The sequence below is a fragment of the Perna viridis genome, chromosome 11 (assembly GCF_037379345.1).
Source record: "Perna viridis isolate PV_CMFRI_1.1 ecotype Kerala chromosome 11, ASM3737934v1, whole genome shotgun sequence".
Taxonomy (NCBI): domain Eukaryota; kingdom Metazoa; phylum Mollusca; class Bivalvia; order Mytilida; family Mytilidae; genus Perna; species Perna viridis.
This window is the reverse complement of record NC_142455.1, coordinates 5,050,360-5,065,322: the sequence shown is the minus strand read 5'-3', so window position 1 is coordinate 5,065,322 and position 14,963 is coordinate 5,050,360. Positions and strand designations below refer to the sequence as shown.

Below are 14,963 nucleotides of genomic sequence, written 5' to 3'. Positions count from 1 at the left end.
TAGCTACACATCCGATTTTCATAATCCAGGTCATAACCCGGATTAGAGCGGTTGTGTAACAATACACCGAGGTATGCCGGAAGTATTTGGCGCAGTGCAATACGCAAAAAAAGTTCACTTTAAAACTGGAACTTAAAAAAAGAATAGCTCTCAATATTATATCTTTTTCAATTGAATCTAACTGAATCCTACTTGTATGAAAGATTTATTTTGTAGCCTCATTAAGGTGTCTGAGTAAATTCTTCTGTAGTTTAATGAAAAAATTTAACCACATTAAAAGAAATGATGTATGCCATGGTTATAAAATGGACAATGCAAAGTATTTCCGACAATTTTATTTTCTTTCTGTTGCGGATAATTACATGAAATGAACATCAATGTGTTAATGCTACGCTTATAGTTGCAAATAAACAGAAATATGTCCGGACTACGTTGCGATCGGGTAAAAGTAATAATGATCAGGAGCTGATCTAAATATTCTGAAAAGGGTAGGGGTTTCCAGAATGTTCAAGAAAAAAGAGGGTTTTGAGCTATTACGCGCATTTAGCACTTTTTTCCAACAAAAAGGAGACCCGACCCCGAACATCCGCCTCTGATGCTTAAATGGTTTAAAAGGTTAAGGTTTTGTACAGAGTTTGATTTAGACAAGAATCACTACATCACTGATTGAGATTTAGAAAGAAAATAATTTTGCTTTGCCTTGACCATTTCGTAATTACTGAGTAAAGAAAGACAACTCATTTTTGACAAAGGTAATGAAGGAAAACCGATGACCTCGTGGTTAGGTGCGCGAGTAAGCTTTATTTAACAGAATTCGTAATGATTAATATGAACGTTGTGTAGCTACGTCACGATTACAACACAGTCGATACAGGTATGTTTGTAGTGAAATATTGCTTCAAGTCTCTCGATCTGTTGATGTTCAGCCGTTGATCAACCATGCAGTAAGGCCACTCGAAGTTTTTTTTTCAGTTGACATATATCGGTATTAATGTCGAGTTTACATATATCGGTATTAATGTCGAGTTTACATATACCGGTATCAATTTAGACCGCCGTTGGTAGAATTTTAGTCCTATATATTGTTGAGTGTTTCTTTCAGTTGTTACTATATTACAATGGTCTAGAGCCGAATATTTTGATTGTTCAAATAAGGCCCTACTTAATAAGATTACCATACGCCGTTATTGCATACGTGTATAAATTGTGGGAAATGCATTGCAATATGTACCAGTCGGAAAGTAAACATCATAGCAAACAATTAATTTTTGTCGGGTCTGAAGACATTAATTGCTATTTATAGAGGAATTATTTATAGCACTAATATTAAACCAACCAACAGTGGGTTGATATAATGAGTATATTGACAAGAATATTTCAGCTTAAGTCAATGAAAACATCGCATCGACCATTTTTGTCATTGTTTATGTTTCATTGGTGGATCCAGAGAATCACCTAAGGCCTCAAAATTTCCTTCATAAACACAATTGTAATGCGCGCATTTACACACACAAATACGCTATTTTGATTTTTACAGACCCCCCACCCGCCCTTGATCGTGTATTAAATGATGATATTATTAGTTTTTAAGTGTCACAAAAATATAATGCACAGGTAATAAAATACAATGACATCAAGATCAAATATCCAGCCTTCAATCAGACTAAAGAGACATTGAACTATTTACTGGAAGTTTCAATAACATAACGCTCGTTCTTCAAAATTTTAAAGTGGTTCAACTTGGTTTTCAAATTTTTTGCAGTATTTAATCTACTGTTTTATTGCTGTTGTTAAAGGTAACAAAATCCTGACGTAATGAATATAGACGTCGTTTTAAAGTTAGGCGGAAGCGCAATAACAGTTAAAGATAAATTAGAGACTTTAAAGGAAGATGAACTGCGTCACGCATGCTCAATTGTACAGTCCCTAATACGTCTGGGGAAAAGTGTAATTGTTGTGCATGGAGCCGGGTATGTTCATTTAAAACTATAAAGTACACGAAGCATTTCAAGAAAAACTGCGGAAGATGTTTCGAAGTACAGTGTATTTGGTGACAGGAAAATGCGTGGGAAGTTGACATAACTAAAGGCCACCCCTTTAGACTTCAACATACGTAATCTGACGAAATTTTAGGCAGATACGCGAAGTAATATTATACAAAACAGAACGTACCAACGTACCATAAAAGACCAAAACCAAAACACCAGCAGCAACTGTTACAACAAAAAAACAACAAAAAACAAAAAAACAAAAACAAAAACAAAACAAAAACAAAAACAAATACCAAAAAAATAACCAAAAGAATACATATATAATTGTAACTTTCCTTAAGTATAAATAGCAGTGACAAGCGTTCTGCTCATACCTCTCGAGATTAGGCAGTCACTTGCGTATATTTGGTGTACTGAACTTATGTTTTGTTTTTCCTATATCAATATTTGGAATACTATATTATGTTTTTTTCCTATATATCAGATCGTTTGGACATCATCAGGCAAAACAGTATGGCGTCAATGACGGCTACGAAAGTCTTAGCATGGAAGAGAAATCAACATTAGAACTAGGGTTCTGTTTTACAAGAGCTTCTGTAACTAAGGTAATTGGTGCTTTACAAGGGCTTTACAAAAGCTTCTCTAACCAAGGTAACTAGTGATTAACAAGAGCTTCGGTAACCAATGTAACTAGTGTCTTATAAGAGCTTCAATAACCAAGGTAACAAGTGTCTTATAAGAGTGCTTTACAAGAGCTTCGGTAACCCAGGTAACTAATGTCTTACAAGAGCAACGGTTACCAAGGTAATCAGTGTTTACAAGAGCTTTGGTAACTAGTGTGTTGCAAGAGCTTCGGTAACCAAGGTAATTAATGTCTTACAAGAGCTTCAATAACCAAGAAAACTAGTATCTTACAACAGCTTGGGTAACCAAAGTAACTAGTGACTTACTAGAGCTATGATTACCAAGGCAATTAGTGATTTACAAGAACTTCGGTAACCAAGGTAATTGGAGCTTTACAAAAGCTTCAATAGCCAAGGCAACTAGAATCCTACATGAACTTCGATGGCCAAGGTACTACATTTGTAGCTTATGTTTTCAATAATAGCTTCAGTAACCAAAGTATAAAGTGTTTTAATATCATGAATGTTTTCAAATATTTTATAAAGTCTTTCATTGTGCATGTTTATATACAAGTATATTGTACATCGTTATACCGTAAGTAATTTAGTGATTTAGAATTTAAAACTAACATGATAACCAAAATTATCAGTTTGATTTTTTTCTTCTGATATGATAAATTTCTTGAGTAAAGTTACATCGTATATGGTAAAACACAAAAAAAAAGAAACAACAAAAAAAAACGTATTTATAACATGATGAATTATCGAATTTTATAGATTAACATTTCTTTTAAATGAACAAATCGGACCCGTACTGTGTAATATGTGAACAATAAACGTCTAAATTTTGTTTTTACAGAAGAACAAAATAGTTATGTAACTATTCTGAATGTATTTGTATATACAGCAAAAATGGATCTTATATAACAGAAATAATTGATGTTTTAATGTCTCCTAACATGAATATATTAACATTCCAGCTGAACAACCTTGTCATCCAACAACTTTGTCGCGATAAAGTAAAGGCTGTTGGAATTCAGGTAAGAAATTATCATTTCAAGAGTTGCTAGAATACAGAACATGTAGATCTATTTTGAACCGCATTGAATAACCAAATTAAACTCCCAAAATGATGCATAACCTTAATAATGTCCCCAGTTTAAGCAGAATCCATTCAGAATGGTTATAGTAAACTCCGGTCCATTGTGTCCTGGTAAACATTACATGTACCTCTATCAGTGTGTCCAATCGGAACTACTCGGCAATTTCCGCTACACTAAAAAATAGCGGATGTAGAAAGGAGAATTTCTTCCTGAAAAATTTGCCGGAATTGTAGCTTTAGTCTTACGCTAAAGTAGTTCTATCCACTAGGTGGCACTAAAAGTTTTGGTTGGATAGCACTAGAAATAAAGAACAACAACTCTTCCAAGCGTTTTGGTGCGAAGCGAAGAGCTAAGAAAAAAAGTAGTTGTAAAAAAAATCAACCACTTTAACTATAAATTTAGAATTGGATCGGCCAAATTCCGAACAGATCCATCCGTCTAGTGCCTCCGTGATATGCGATTTACATTGAATGTTTTCCTCCTTTGTTACCATGACTATAGTGTAGTTAATAAATTTTATTTGCAGTTTTCTGTAAACTTCCCGTGGACCACACTCAAAAAATAAATATAACAAAAACGCGCACCCGCACATATGTACATATAAAATCCAGTCCTCAAGAATGCTCAGCACCTTGACATTTTAGATATATTTGAGGATTAACTTAATAATTATATTTCAGTTAATGAAAAAAAAACACTTCATTTATTGATATATGAATAACTGGAATTTGTTTCGTACAGAGTTTTGGATTCTGGAAAACTGACAATGGTGAAGTCATACAGCACAACATAAGCATTATATCCGACATGGTTGATAAAGGGTTTGTTCCCGTCCTGCATGGCGACTGTGTCTTCGACAGAACAAAAGGGACGAAAATCTTAAGTGGCGATGTAATTATCAAGGTGAATGTCTAGTTCCACTCCCCCAAAATACATTGAAAAATTATATAAACCCCAGCTCTCTGGTAAATCGACAAAGACACTCTACACGTCGACATACTTACAAACAGTTAGAGTGGGGAAACGCTCTCAGACGTACGTGGGGTCTGGGAGTAGGCCAGAGCGTCAACCCAGCCGCTAGTAGGACATACACTGACAGTTCTTCGGTCAGGTATCCAGAAGGCTGGGCTTGACTACCTCCAACTACTAATAGACATCTACTATCACAATCCCCGCAAGGGGCGGTCTTGCGAGATCCGCAAGGACAGTTAAGATCGTATAAACCACCAATCCGAAATCGTCAAATTGGTTCGTGTCTTGTACCTGTTGAATGGTCTGATAAAAAAGAATTTAAGTATATTTTTTACAATAATGTTACATAAGTGTGAATAACTAGAAAAAATAATTGCAGGTGCCCGGGAGTAAGGGATTTATTAATTATAAATTTTGGTAGAATCGTATTATAAAGTGCATTATTTATGTTATAATATTCAATATTGTTTTAACGAAATCATTTTGTTATTCCTGATAAAGTAGTTTTTTATATTAGTTGGCATTTACATACAGGTCTTGTGTAAAGAATTATACCCATCAGAAGTTCTGTTTCTAACGGATGTCGATGGGATTTACAACAAAGATCCGAAAGAGAAAGGTATGAGTAATCAAGGAATTAGCCGAGATTCTGGCGGAAATCGAAAGAATGTAATCCAGGGATAAAAACAGACATACACAACAAAGAATATAAAATAACCAAAATAGTACGTACAAAGAAACAAAAGTAAATAAAAAACTCGGACACCACTAAAAACTTGGAGCGTGGACCAGATGCACTGGTATGATAAGCGTCCTCGGCTTTCCAGAAATATCCGTCGAGTTGCTCATAAAATGTCAAGTCCGGGGTAGACGAGAGGAAGGGAAAACTACGATACGTTGAACAAATCGGTTCTCATTGTGTAGATGGATATACCTTAACGATCCACGAGTTTATGATGACGACCATAAAACTTCTGTAGTGATGAATGAACTTGTATGCTGTTAAATCTTAAGTAGCTTCTGTCAAATGACGTCTCATGTTGTGGATGATCTCTCAGACAATCACTTCACTCAGGTTAGGATATAAGTTGTCTATTTATGTAGGAGTTTAAGTGTAGAGCATATGATTTACTATATAATTGAACATATTAAATAATAAAATGTGTTTCTTGATAGTTTTTTCTATACCCACGTGCCTTGATTTCTATAGTAACATTGTTGTACACATCATATCCTTTTTGTGCATTTCTTCTCTTACATTTGAATTTTAGTGATTGAATTTGTTGACAAGTTAGAGATGCTACATGCTATATGGCCGTGAAATCATGTTTCAAAGACCCATTACCTAGCCCTAAAATACTTTTGTTATGATATTTTCTGATTCCACAGGTTTTGTCTTGGGCGGTGTTGTAGTATTTTCTGATTCCACAGGTTTTTTATTTGGGATGGTGTTAAACATTTGGATAAGAGTCATATCACAGATGATACATATTGATTTTTTACTTTACATTTCAGGTGCCGTCCTAATACCTCATATAGCTGTGAACAGAAATGGCCTTACTGCTATAAATATTTCAACAGGAATGCCAGAGTTCGATGTAACAGGTGGAATTGATCTCAAAATACAGACAGCTAAAGACATTGTAGTTACATCAGAAGGCAGAACTCGTGTCCATGTGTGTAACGTTAGGTGTGATACTTCTAAAATACTCAGCTCAGAACTAAAGCAAGATGGCACAATTATTGCATTGACCAGAGAGTAGACGTCAATGGAAATACTGGAATCTCCATTAAGACAACAGGACACCCATTTTTAAAAAAAAATCTTTAAGAAGATCATGTTGAATGTGTGTGTGTGTATTTTTATTTAGTTCAGCTCTTAAAGAGAACATTGATTTTACCGATTAATACATGTACAAATGTACATTTTTGGATATTTAATAAAAACAATCTTAGTTAAATATATGCACATCATTAACAAAATTTGAAAAGCAGTTCTAATGAAAAGTAATACAATAAGACAAACTATAACTAGAATTTTGGTTTTGAATGTTTGGTACAACATTATAAGAATTTGGTTGATATGGACTTTCATAAAACTAATATAAAAACCAAAAAAATAAAAAAAAAGCCAAATACATACTAGCTTGAGATCTCTTGAAAATACAATGGCTCTTACACGTAGTTACATCAACGAAGCTATGATGGTTATAGAAAGAAATCGATATGTTATGGTTGAAGGCTACTGTTTTAGAGGCACTTTGTTAGAAGCCCGGAAACATTTGCCGACAAAACAATTTAGACCATGTACATATATACAGTATCGGAACGTACAGGGATAAGTTAGTGGAAAAAACTGATAGGAAGTGAATCCAGGAGTGATAAATAGGTCTCTGAGGACGAAATTGTAGAAATAGTGCACATTCATTTACACAGTTTATCCACATGTTCACACTGGAGTTAAAGCACACTAAGGCAAGTTCGCTAAATATAACACAGTTTATGCATCTTCACACTAGAGTTGAAGCACACTAAGTCAAGTTCGCTATATACAGGATTTAATATAACACTTCTTTCCGTAGATATCCCCATACTTGATACTATTTAAAGAGGTTTATATGATGCTTGGTCGTTCCAGTACCGCCATATTTGGTTTGCGATCATTTCTCCTGTTGTTTTTAAGTCCATGATTTTCAGTTCGGATTTCGACCTGAATCGGACTGGTTGACCCTTGATCCTTGCGGTGACGAACATGCTATCGAATGCAAATGTATTAGGATTCCACAATGCCTTGTCAATTTCAACCTGTAAATAATAAGACAATACACCTGGACTTTTATGGTTCTCTTATATGGAAAGCTAGCGAGGTCAAAGTATTAATTCGTATATGTCAGTTCAAAATACAAATAAGAAAAATTGTGACCCCGTTGGCTTCCCATATCCTTAATTACAGGAAAAACGCCGTTAACAGGTTTATTGCCTACTAAGATCAATTTTATACACGTATAACATTATGTATATAAATGTATGTAAGTTTCTCTGATGTACATATATCATGTTGTCTTTTTGAACTTTTTGTTCCCTTACAACAATCTTTAATCAAGACACGCAGAAATCGTCTGTTGATTTCATCATTTAAATAACAATGTAAAAGTTAAACCTGACTTCAGACTTCCGAAAAAAGTTATTTTCCATAAAATTGTAAACCACAACCTCTGTTTTTTGTTAAATATTCTGAAATGACTAAAACTACAGAACATTCTTGTAAACAACTCCACCTAACTCTACCAATAATAGTAGTGACAAATAAGCCAATGAAAAGCATTGGAGTGCTTGAGACAGAAAAAAACATGGCTCTTCCCGTTTTAAAACCGACATAAGTAACTGCTCATACTTTAATTTTTCTCTACATGTTAATTCAAGGAAATAAAACGTAGTTATGTTCTCTTCAACAGCGGGCTTTCAGAAGAATGTTTATTTTATAAGTTGACTACAAGGATACGAAATCGGGTTAAGGTTCGACGTGGGTGGTACTTTTGATAACGTGTTTTTCTTAATTAAATGCAAAAACATATTTGCCGCAGTAAGGATTCTGTTTTTTTTTAATTCTGGATAAACCACGAAGCTGTGTGATGCCACTGGTTTTAGTTAGAATTGATATTTCTTTTGCCCTTTTTACTGCACTACCTTTTATCCATCTATCAGAGATTGCAGTTAGACCTGATATTTCATGGCGTTTGTACTTTTGCCCTTTTTACTGCACTACCTTTTATCCATCTATCAGAGATTGCAGTTAGACCTGATATTTCATGGCGTTTGTACTTTTGCCCTTTTTACTGCACTACCTTTTATCCATCTATCAGTGGTTGCAGTTAGACCTGATATTTCATGGCGTTTGTACTTTTGCCCTTTTTACTGCTCTACCTTTTATCCATCTATCAGTGGTTGCAGTTAGACCTGATATTTCATGGCGTTTGTACTTTTGCCCTTTTTACTGCACTACCTTTTATCCATCTATCAGAGATTGCAGTTAGACCTGATATTTCATGGCGTTTGTACTTTTGCCCTTTTTACTGCACTACCTTTTATCCATCTATCAGAGATTGCAGTTAGACCTGATATTTCATGGCGTTTGTACTTTTGCCCTTTTTACTGCACTACCTTTTATCCATCTATCAGTGGTTGCAGTTAGACCTGATATTTCATGGCGTTTGTACTTTTGCCCTTTTTACTGCTCTACCTTTTATCCATCTATCAGTGGTTGCAGTTAGACCTGATATTTCATGGCGTTTGTACTTTTGCCCTTTTTACTGCTCTACCCTTTATCCATCTATCAGAGATTGCAGTTAGACCTGATATTTCATGGCGTTTGTACTTTTGCCCTTTTTACTGCTCTACCCTTTATCCATCTATCAGTGGTTGCAGTTAGACCTGATATTTCATGGCGTTTGTACTTTTGCCCTTTTTACTGCTCTACCCTTTATCCATCTATCAGTGGTTGCAGTTAGACCTGATATTTCATGGCGTTTGTACTTTTGCCCTTTTTACTGCTCTACCCTTTATCCATCTATCAGTGGTTGCAGTTAGACCTGATATTTCATGGCGTTTGTACTTTTGCCCTTTTTACTGCTCTACCCTTTATCCATCTATCAGTGGTTGCAGTTAAACGTTATTTCATGGCGTTTGTAATTGTATATTTCTACCTTTGTCCTTTCTTAATAAGCACTCTGTATCCATTTATACCTTACCTGGTCTATGACTTGCCTCACAGATCATCCCTGTATCCCTTTATACCTTACCTGCTCTATGACTTGCCTCACGGAGCATCTATGTATCCCTTTACACCTTACCTGGTCTATGACTTGCCTCACAGAAACCACCATCTGTTCAATGTTTGCTAATTCTGCTAACTTTGTATCAATCTGCATAACTTGGTCCACTATGACATCACCACAAACTACAAACAAAGTATCAACTGGTTTCACATGCCCCTGTATAAAATATTTTTAATTCGATGCATTTGATTTATAGACGATCGAGAATTCGGTCAGCTTCCCAGAGTTTCGTGTATTTAAGCCACGTGAGTTAAGGAAGAAGCAATAATTTTTTTTTAAAGGACTTGCATGTTTTTAAAATAATAAACCCTTATTTAATCTGAGAAATTAACTAGATATTTCTCATGCTAACAGGCAACAGGAAAAAGAGTCTTGCTTATTGAGCAAACTAACCTATTTTGTTAGCTTGCACTGCCGATTGCTTTTGAAACAACTTACCCTGTCTGATCACGTCTCGGTCGTCAACATTTGGTGTTGCCGGACACGACAGACATTTTGTTTTGTACTCGGCACACACAGAGGAATTCTTAAGCATATATTCACACTGGATTTCGTGTGATGGATGAGATATAACCTGAGCTTGACGTTTCTTTCTTCCGAACAAATTTGCTGAAATAAAGATAATAACGTACATTATTGGATCAGATATAGTAAATTGTTTATAGTCCAAATTCGTTTAACTTAAATATTTTAAACAATGCGATTCCCAAATGAACAACATACATGTAGTAAACTCCAATGAAACTCACCAGACTTACTCGGGACGTATATTTATCATGGTAATTTATATGAATACCTAGTGTTCTGATTTAAGTCTTTATAACTTTTAAGTTGCAGCAGTCTCCTGTGAATATGCGGAAAATCCTAGATTGGTAAATGCGAGAATTTGAAAACATGCGAGACTAAACTGGTTATCTCGTGCAAATGATTATCAGCAAGAATAGTAGAAAATGAAACTCCGATGAACAGGAGACTGCGTCTTACTCAAATGTACTACCACTTTTTAAGTCAGATGAGTTGCTTTGCGTTGTCTGCAGAAAAGCGTCCTAGCTTTTAATCGGGTTTTTCGAGTTAGTGATTTTGAATTTAATTACCGGGTAGATGACTTTTTGTACATATGCATCGTCTCTGCTGTGTTGGTATTTTTTTTTCTTGCATATTCATATATTAACTGACATTCAATACTTTAAGGAGAATCTTTATCTCTAAGAACTTACAAAAGAAATGGTTCATTGAGTGTCCAAAGTTGGTTCTCCATCGGTTGAGACCATGATGTAGATTATACAGCATACTACCAACATTATTATTAACTTGCTGTCGAATAGATGGACCAAGGTTGGAAAGAGACTGGTGCAATCCTGATCCCATTTGTGTCATGCGCATGCCCGGGTTGATATTTGACATAATCCTATCAATGTTTGGTTGTATCTGTGACACTGTCTGGTGAACGTTAGCCATGGATTGTTGGACATTGTTCTCTACACCATTAAGGGTGTTTTGTAGTTCCAATTGCATACCACTCAGTCCAAAATTTAGTTCGTTTAACATTCGTTCTATTTCTTCGTTTGTAGCGGTTGAATTCATATCACCAACAACCGTCTGCATCTGGTTTACAAACATACCAACATTTCCACCAAGGTCATGCGCAACACTCTGAAGATGAACATATAGGGTGTTTCCCATACTATTTATAGAAGTAGCAAATGAGCTGTCTGGATTCATGACTTTTGTGCATGCTTCCGATTGACCCCAAATAACGGTACAAACCGTAGTGACAGGTAATCCCCTGTCACTGACTGAACTAGACACGGAAACACCCCCGGAATTCGGGGCTACAATCTGTATTGATCCATTGCATTCCTTATACCTGTTTGTGAAGAGCGAAAAGTGGCTGGTTAGAACTCACAAATAATAATGATTTGTTTGTGAACATTATGAATGAATAATAATTCGATTTTTTATATGAAAGAAATTGTGACAACCGCAAAACAAATGTTATCTTTGAAAAAGATAGCCGACGCATTTTTGGGAAACTTTGATCAAAGAATTGAAAATATTCCTAACACAAATGCCGTAAATGTAGCTTTTAAATTTTACAATTATCACTTTTGTCCAATGAAATGCGAGTTCGTTAGCTCACCATTTTTGTCACGTGATGTCAAAGCCAACTCAATACCGACTGCAACGGAAGAAAGGAAGTAAAATAAATGGCTTTTGACATCTTTACAAGTGTTCTCGAAATGTGATGCTTATGGATACTTTTATTGTGAATGTGTTCATTGATCCGAATAATCCATAGTGACCATAATGACCTGTGTACGCTTTGATCTTTATTTATTATGAAAGGGACAGTTAAATAATCGATCCGTCACATTTTATATTTAATAACATATTTACAGGTATTCAAAATAAAATTAAATCAATTATATACTGTCATTATTTGGTATAAAGTTACACATTCTTGCACACGTCAGCTATACCTGCCTTAGCCCACCCCCTTTTCAGTGTCTCAGTCTTAACGTTCTGAAATGCGTGTACGATCCATCCTGCTTGCAGTGGTTTGAGAGTAGACAAACGAAGGTCCACATAAATATCACCGATATTAACAGAACAGAACACAACAGAACTCACGCATTAAAATCTACCCAGGGGGAAAGATCGATATTTTTTTTATCTACATTACACTTTCTTTTTCGTAGGCTCAATCCTTTGACAATCATTGATTTTTAATCATGGAATAAACTTTGTCTTTTACACGATGTTAAAAAGAGACAGAGTTATATTCCGCGAAAATAGTAAAAGTTAAAACTAGAAAAACGCGAAATTAAATACCCGCGAACTTGTTTGAAATTGTAAAATCGCGAATATAAGTACCCGCGAAAATAAGTACGTTTACAGTAATTTTAACCGTTTCGTACCTGTTCTGGCAATTCATATCAACACATTGTACGCAATCATAATATTTCGTATTGACCTCTCGTTGACAATTATCAACTTCCGGTTGAATAGACTTCATCATAGCCCTAGCGGTTGCTAGCTCCTCGCCAACTATTTTCAACAGTGTTTTACGTGTTTCTCTGTTAAGACCTACAACAATATTAAATAATATGATTATTTATAAGGTTGGTGAAGGACAATGTTAAAATGAGGTACATCTTCTCTTTGAAAAGGAAAATAAAAATATAATTGCATAAGTTGCTCTTAGCGAAATTATTTGTTTGTATAATCCTTTGATATTCTTTTTTATATATAAAATTAAAACCAAAGCATGTACAAATGTAACCAAAGCATGTACAATGTAACCAAAGCATGTACAAATGTAACCAAAACGTGTTATATGTCAATTTCCTTTTCCACAGCATGAAAAATAGGTCAAGAAGTGTACGTCTTTGGTTGATGTTTTTTTTTTTTGACATGTGAGCTACCACAGTTTCAATGATAATTATTGTTCCGTGCTTTTAATAAATTCAGACAATATGTAAATAATGGCATGATCATGGTGTGAATGGTTCTTTATTTAAAGTAATATATAAATTTATTCTGGACATAAAAAGATTCGATTGATAGACCCAAAGACCAGGTTATTTAGGACAACATTCCATTTTTTTATTCTATATTTTCCATGTTTCTTTTTTCTCTTATGTTATAGGTCTAAATATAATTGAAGCATTCAGCCAAATGTATTTCCCTTCTTGTTTGTAACGCATGTATAGACATTATATTCATTTATTTTTTTAATTCATTTATTGCAAAATAGACCTTTCAAATAAACAGAAAATACAATACAATAGAGACAAATTACTTCGCAATCATGGTATATAAGGCTAAAAACCACTAATTCCACTTTCCATAGGCTTCTATGCTAATTTCACAATATTCAATGGCTTCTCTGGACTTTACCTTAACTTTAACCTGTAGAGGACTATATATCAGCATGATTCTACATATGTCAACTCACAATCCTCAGAATGGCATGTGGGGTTAGCAGACTTGCAGTGCAGTACTGGTCACCGGAAGTGAAGGGTCTATAAATAGCATGGGAAATCCCAGTGTTTTCACAAGATAGGGGTATATTTAAAAATCATTATGGAGATTAGGCTTCACATCACAAGAAGCAAAATCACCTATAAAATGTACAGAAATGTTTTTCCTTTCAGAAACTGTTTAAATTTTTTAAATAAGATGAGAACTTTTTTCCCAGCACTATGAGGAACAGGGGTAATTTTTGCGTAGGACTATTTTTGCGTACGTTCCGAATGCTCATTGGTTGAATTGGTGGTCTGTAACCTATATAAAGGAGATAATTATATGGATGTATGCCATATCTGAATTTAAAATATGACGCTTGAAAAAAGATTGAAAAAAATATTTATCGTTATCTATGACTTTGCATATTTTGCAGATTCTCAGCCTGGATCCATACACTTTGAAAAGGTTCCTCAGAAAAAGAGGGTGCTAGGACATTATTTACCATTTTTGTCAATTTTACGCATGTAAATGACAAACAGTTTTGCTATAAAAAGGGGGGATGCCTATCCCCTGCAGCCTCTCCTCCTATGGATCCGTCACTGCTTTATACATTGCATCTACCAAGTACCACTTCTAGATTATGATCGCTTTAGTATTTTTCTGCTAAATTTTTAAGTAGACATGTTTTAGTGGTGTCATCTTATCTATCAATATTATAGATGTTTAGTGACGAAATAATATAAAAATACGTATATTAATTTGTTTAACATACATGTATCACGTCTAGATACAAAAGAAAACATATCTTGTAAGTTAGCATTAAAAAAATAGATACCCACTTTCTAGATTAGCAGCATCTAACAAGTCCAGCTGTTGCGTCCCTGGTATCGTTGGTGTCGGACCGACTGGACCACTAGGAGTCGACGGCGGCATAGAAGGAGCCCCAAAAAGCAAAACAAAGTTCAAACATATCAAAAACGCAGTTTTCCATGACAACTCCATGATTTGAAACAATGTGACTAAATTATATAATCGTAACATCCCTTCTTTTATAGGTATGTAGGTAAACACTAAAGTATGCATACTTGTTGCGTTTACTGGACTGGATATCATAAATTGATAGAAGAAAATTCTTCTCTTAAAAATTGTGATTAGTCCCTTTAAGTGAGTTGATACATTTGTATACATACTTATTTAATTTGATAATAAGCATTTTGTCATATATAAATGTATATTTATATTGTTCTTGTAATAAGATCTATCGGACCTCTAAATCCACTCTACAAATCCGGTCTCTTAAGCCATTTCAGGTTATACGCTTTGTCAATGTTTACATATTCCTTGCTGTCAATTACGTTGTTCAAGGTGTCAGTTTTTTATTACTGATGAATTAATTTACTTGTTTGTACCACAAAGGACAAGTGCATATACATGTAGGTGTCATTAACTTAGGGACATCATTTATATTAA

General features: G+C 34.7%; 2 protein-coding genes across 3 annotated transcripts; one reads left to right on the top strand and one right to left on the bottom strand.

Moving 5' to 3' along the window:
- Window positions 1–739: 739 nt before the first annotated feature.
- On the top strand, window positions 740–6,650 carry LOC148602427 (uncharacterized). Of its 2 annotated transcripts, XM_088552006.1 has the most exons (7): window positions 740–874; window positions 1,797–1,970; window positions 2,476–2,596; window positions 3,595–3,654; window positions 4,459–4,620; window positions 5,224–5,308; window positions 6,205–6,650. In XM_088552006.1, the coding sequence occupies exons 2-7, from the start codon at window positions 1,816–1,818 to the stop codon at window positions 6,450–6,452; spliced, it is 831 nt and encodes a 276-aa protein (XP_088408132.1). In that variant the 5' UTR covers window positions 740–874; window positions 1,797–1,815; the 3' UTR covers window positions 6,453–6,650. The 2 variants fall into 2 exon arrangements, with proteins under 2 accessions (XP_088408132.1, XP_088408133.1); XM_088552007.1 differs by lacking the exon at window positions 1,797–1,970.
- On the bottom strand, window positions 6,536–14,514 carry LOC148602426 (uncharacterized). The gene is made up of 6 exons (XM_088552005.1): window positions 14,333–14,514; window positions 12,443–12,611; window positions 10,742–11,391; window positions 9,963–10,133; window positions 9,540–9,646; window positions 6,536–7,494 (listed from the first exon to the last, which is right to left on the bottom strand). Exons 1-6 carry the CDS (start codon window positions 14,493–14,495, stop codon window positions 7,294–7,296), a joined length of 1,461 nt encoding a protein of 486 aa, XP_088408131.1. The 5' UTR covers window positions 14,496–14,514; the 3' UTR covers window positions 6,536–7,293.
- Window positions 14,515–14,963: the final 449 nt, after the last annotated feature.

What these genes read in the sequence shown, in the direction of transcription:
- LOC148602427 (XM_088552006.1), top strand. Translation starts at nt 1,816, where the DNA reads ATGAATATAGACGTCGTTTTAAAGTTAGGCGGAAGCGCAATAACAGTT. An exon ending in ATTGTTGTGCATGGAGCCGG is followed by an intron (nt 1,971 to 2,475) that starts GTATGTTCATTT and finishes CCTATATATCAG; the next exon opens with ATCGTTTGGACATCATCAGG. An exon ending in GTGGCGATGTAATTATCAAG is followed by an intron (nt 4,621 to 5,223) that starts GTGAATGTCTAG and finishes ATTTACATACAG; the next exon opens with GTCTTGTGTAAAGAATTATA.
- LOC148602426 (XM_088552005.1), bottom strand. Translation starts at nt 14,495, where the DNA reads ATGGAGTTGTCATGGAAAACTGCGTTTTTGATATGTTTGAACTTTGTT. An exon ending in AGATGCTGCTAATCTAGAAA is followed by an intron (nt 12,612 to 14,332) that starts GTGGGTATCTAT and finishes ATATTGTTGTAG; the next exon opens with GTCTTAACAGAGAAACACGT. An exon ending in GATATGAATTGCCAGAACAG is followed by an intron (nt 11,392 to 12,442) that starts GTACGAAACGGT and finishes CTTCACAAACAG; the next exon opens with GTATAAGGAATGCAATGGAT.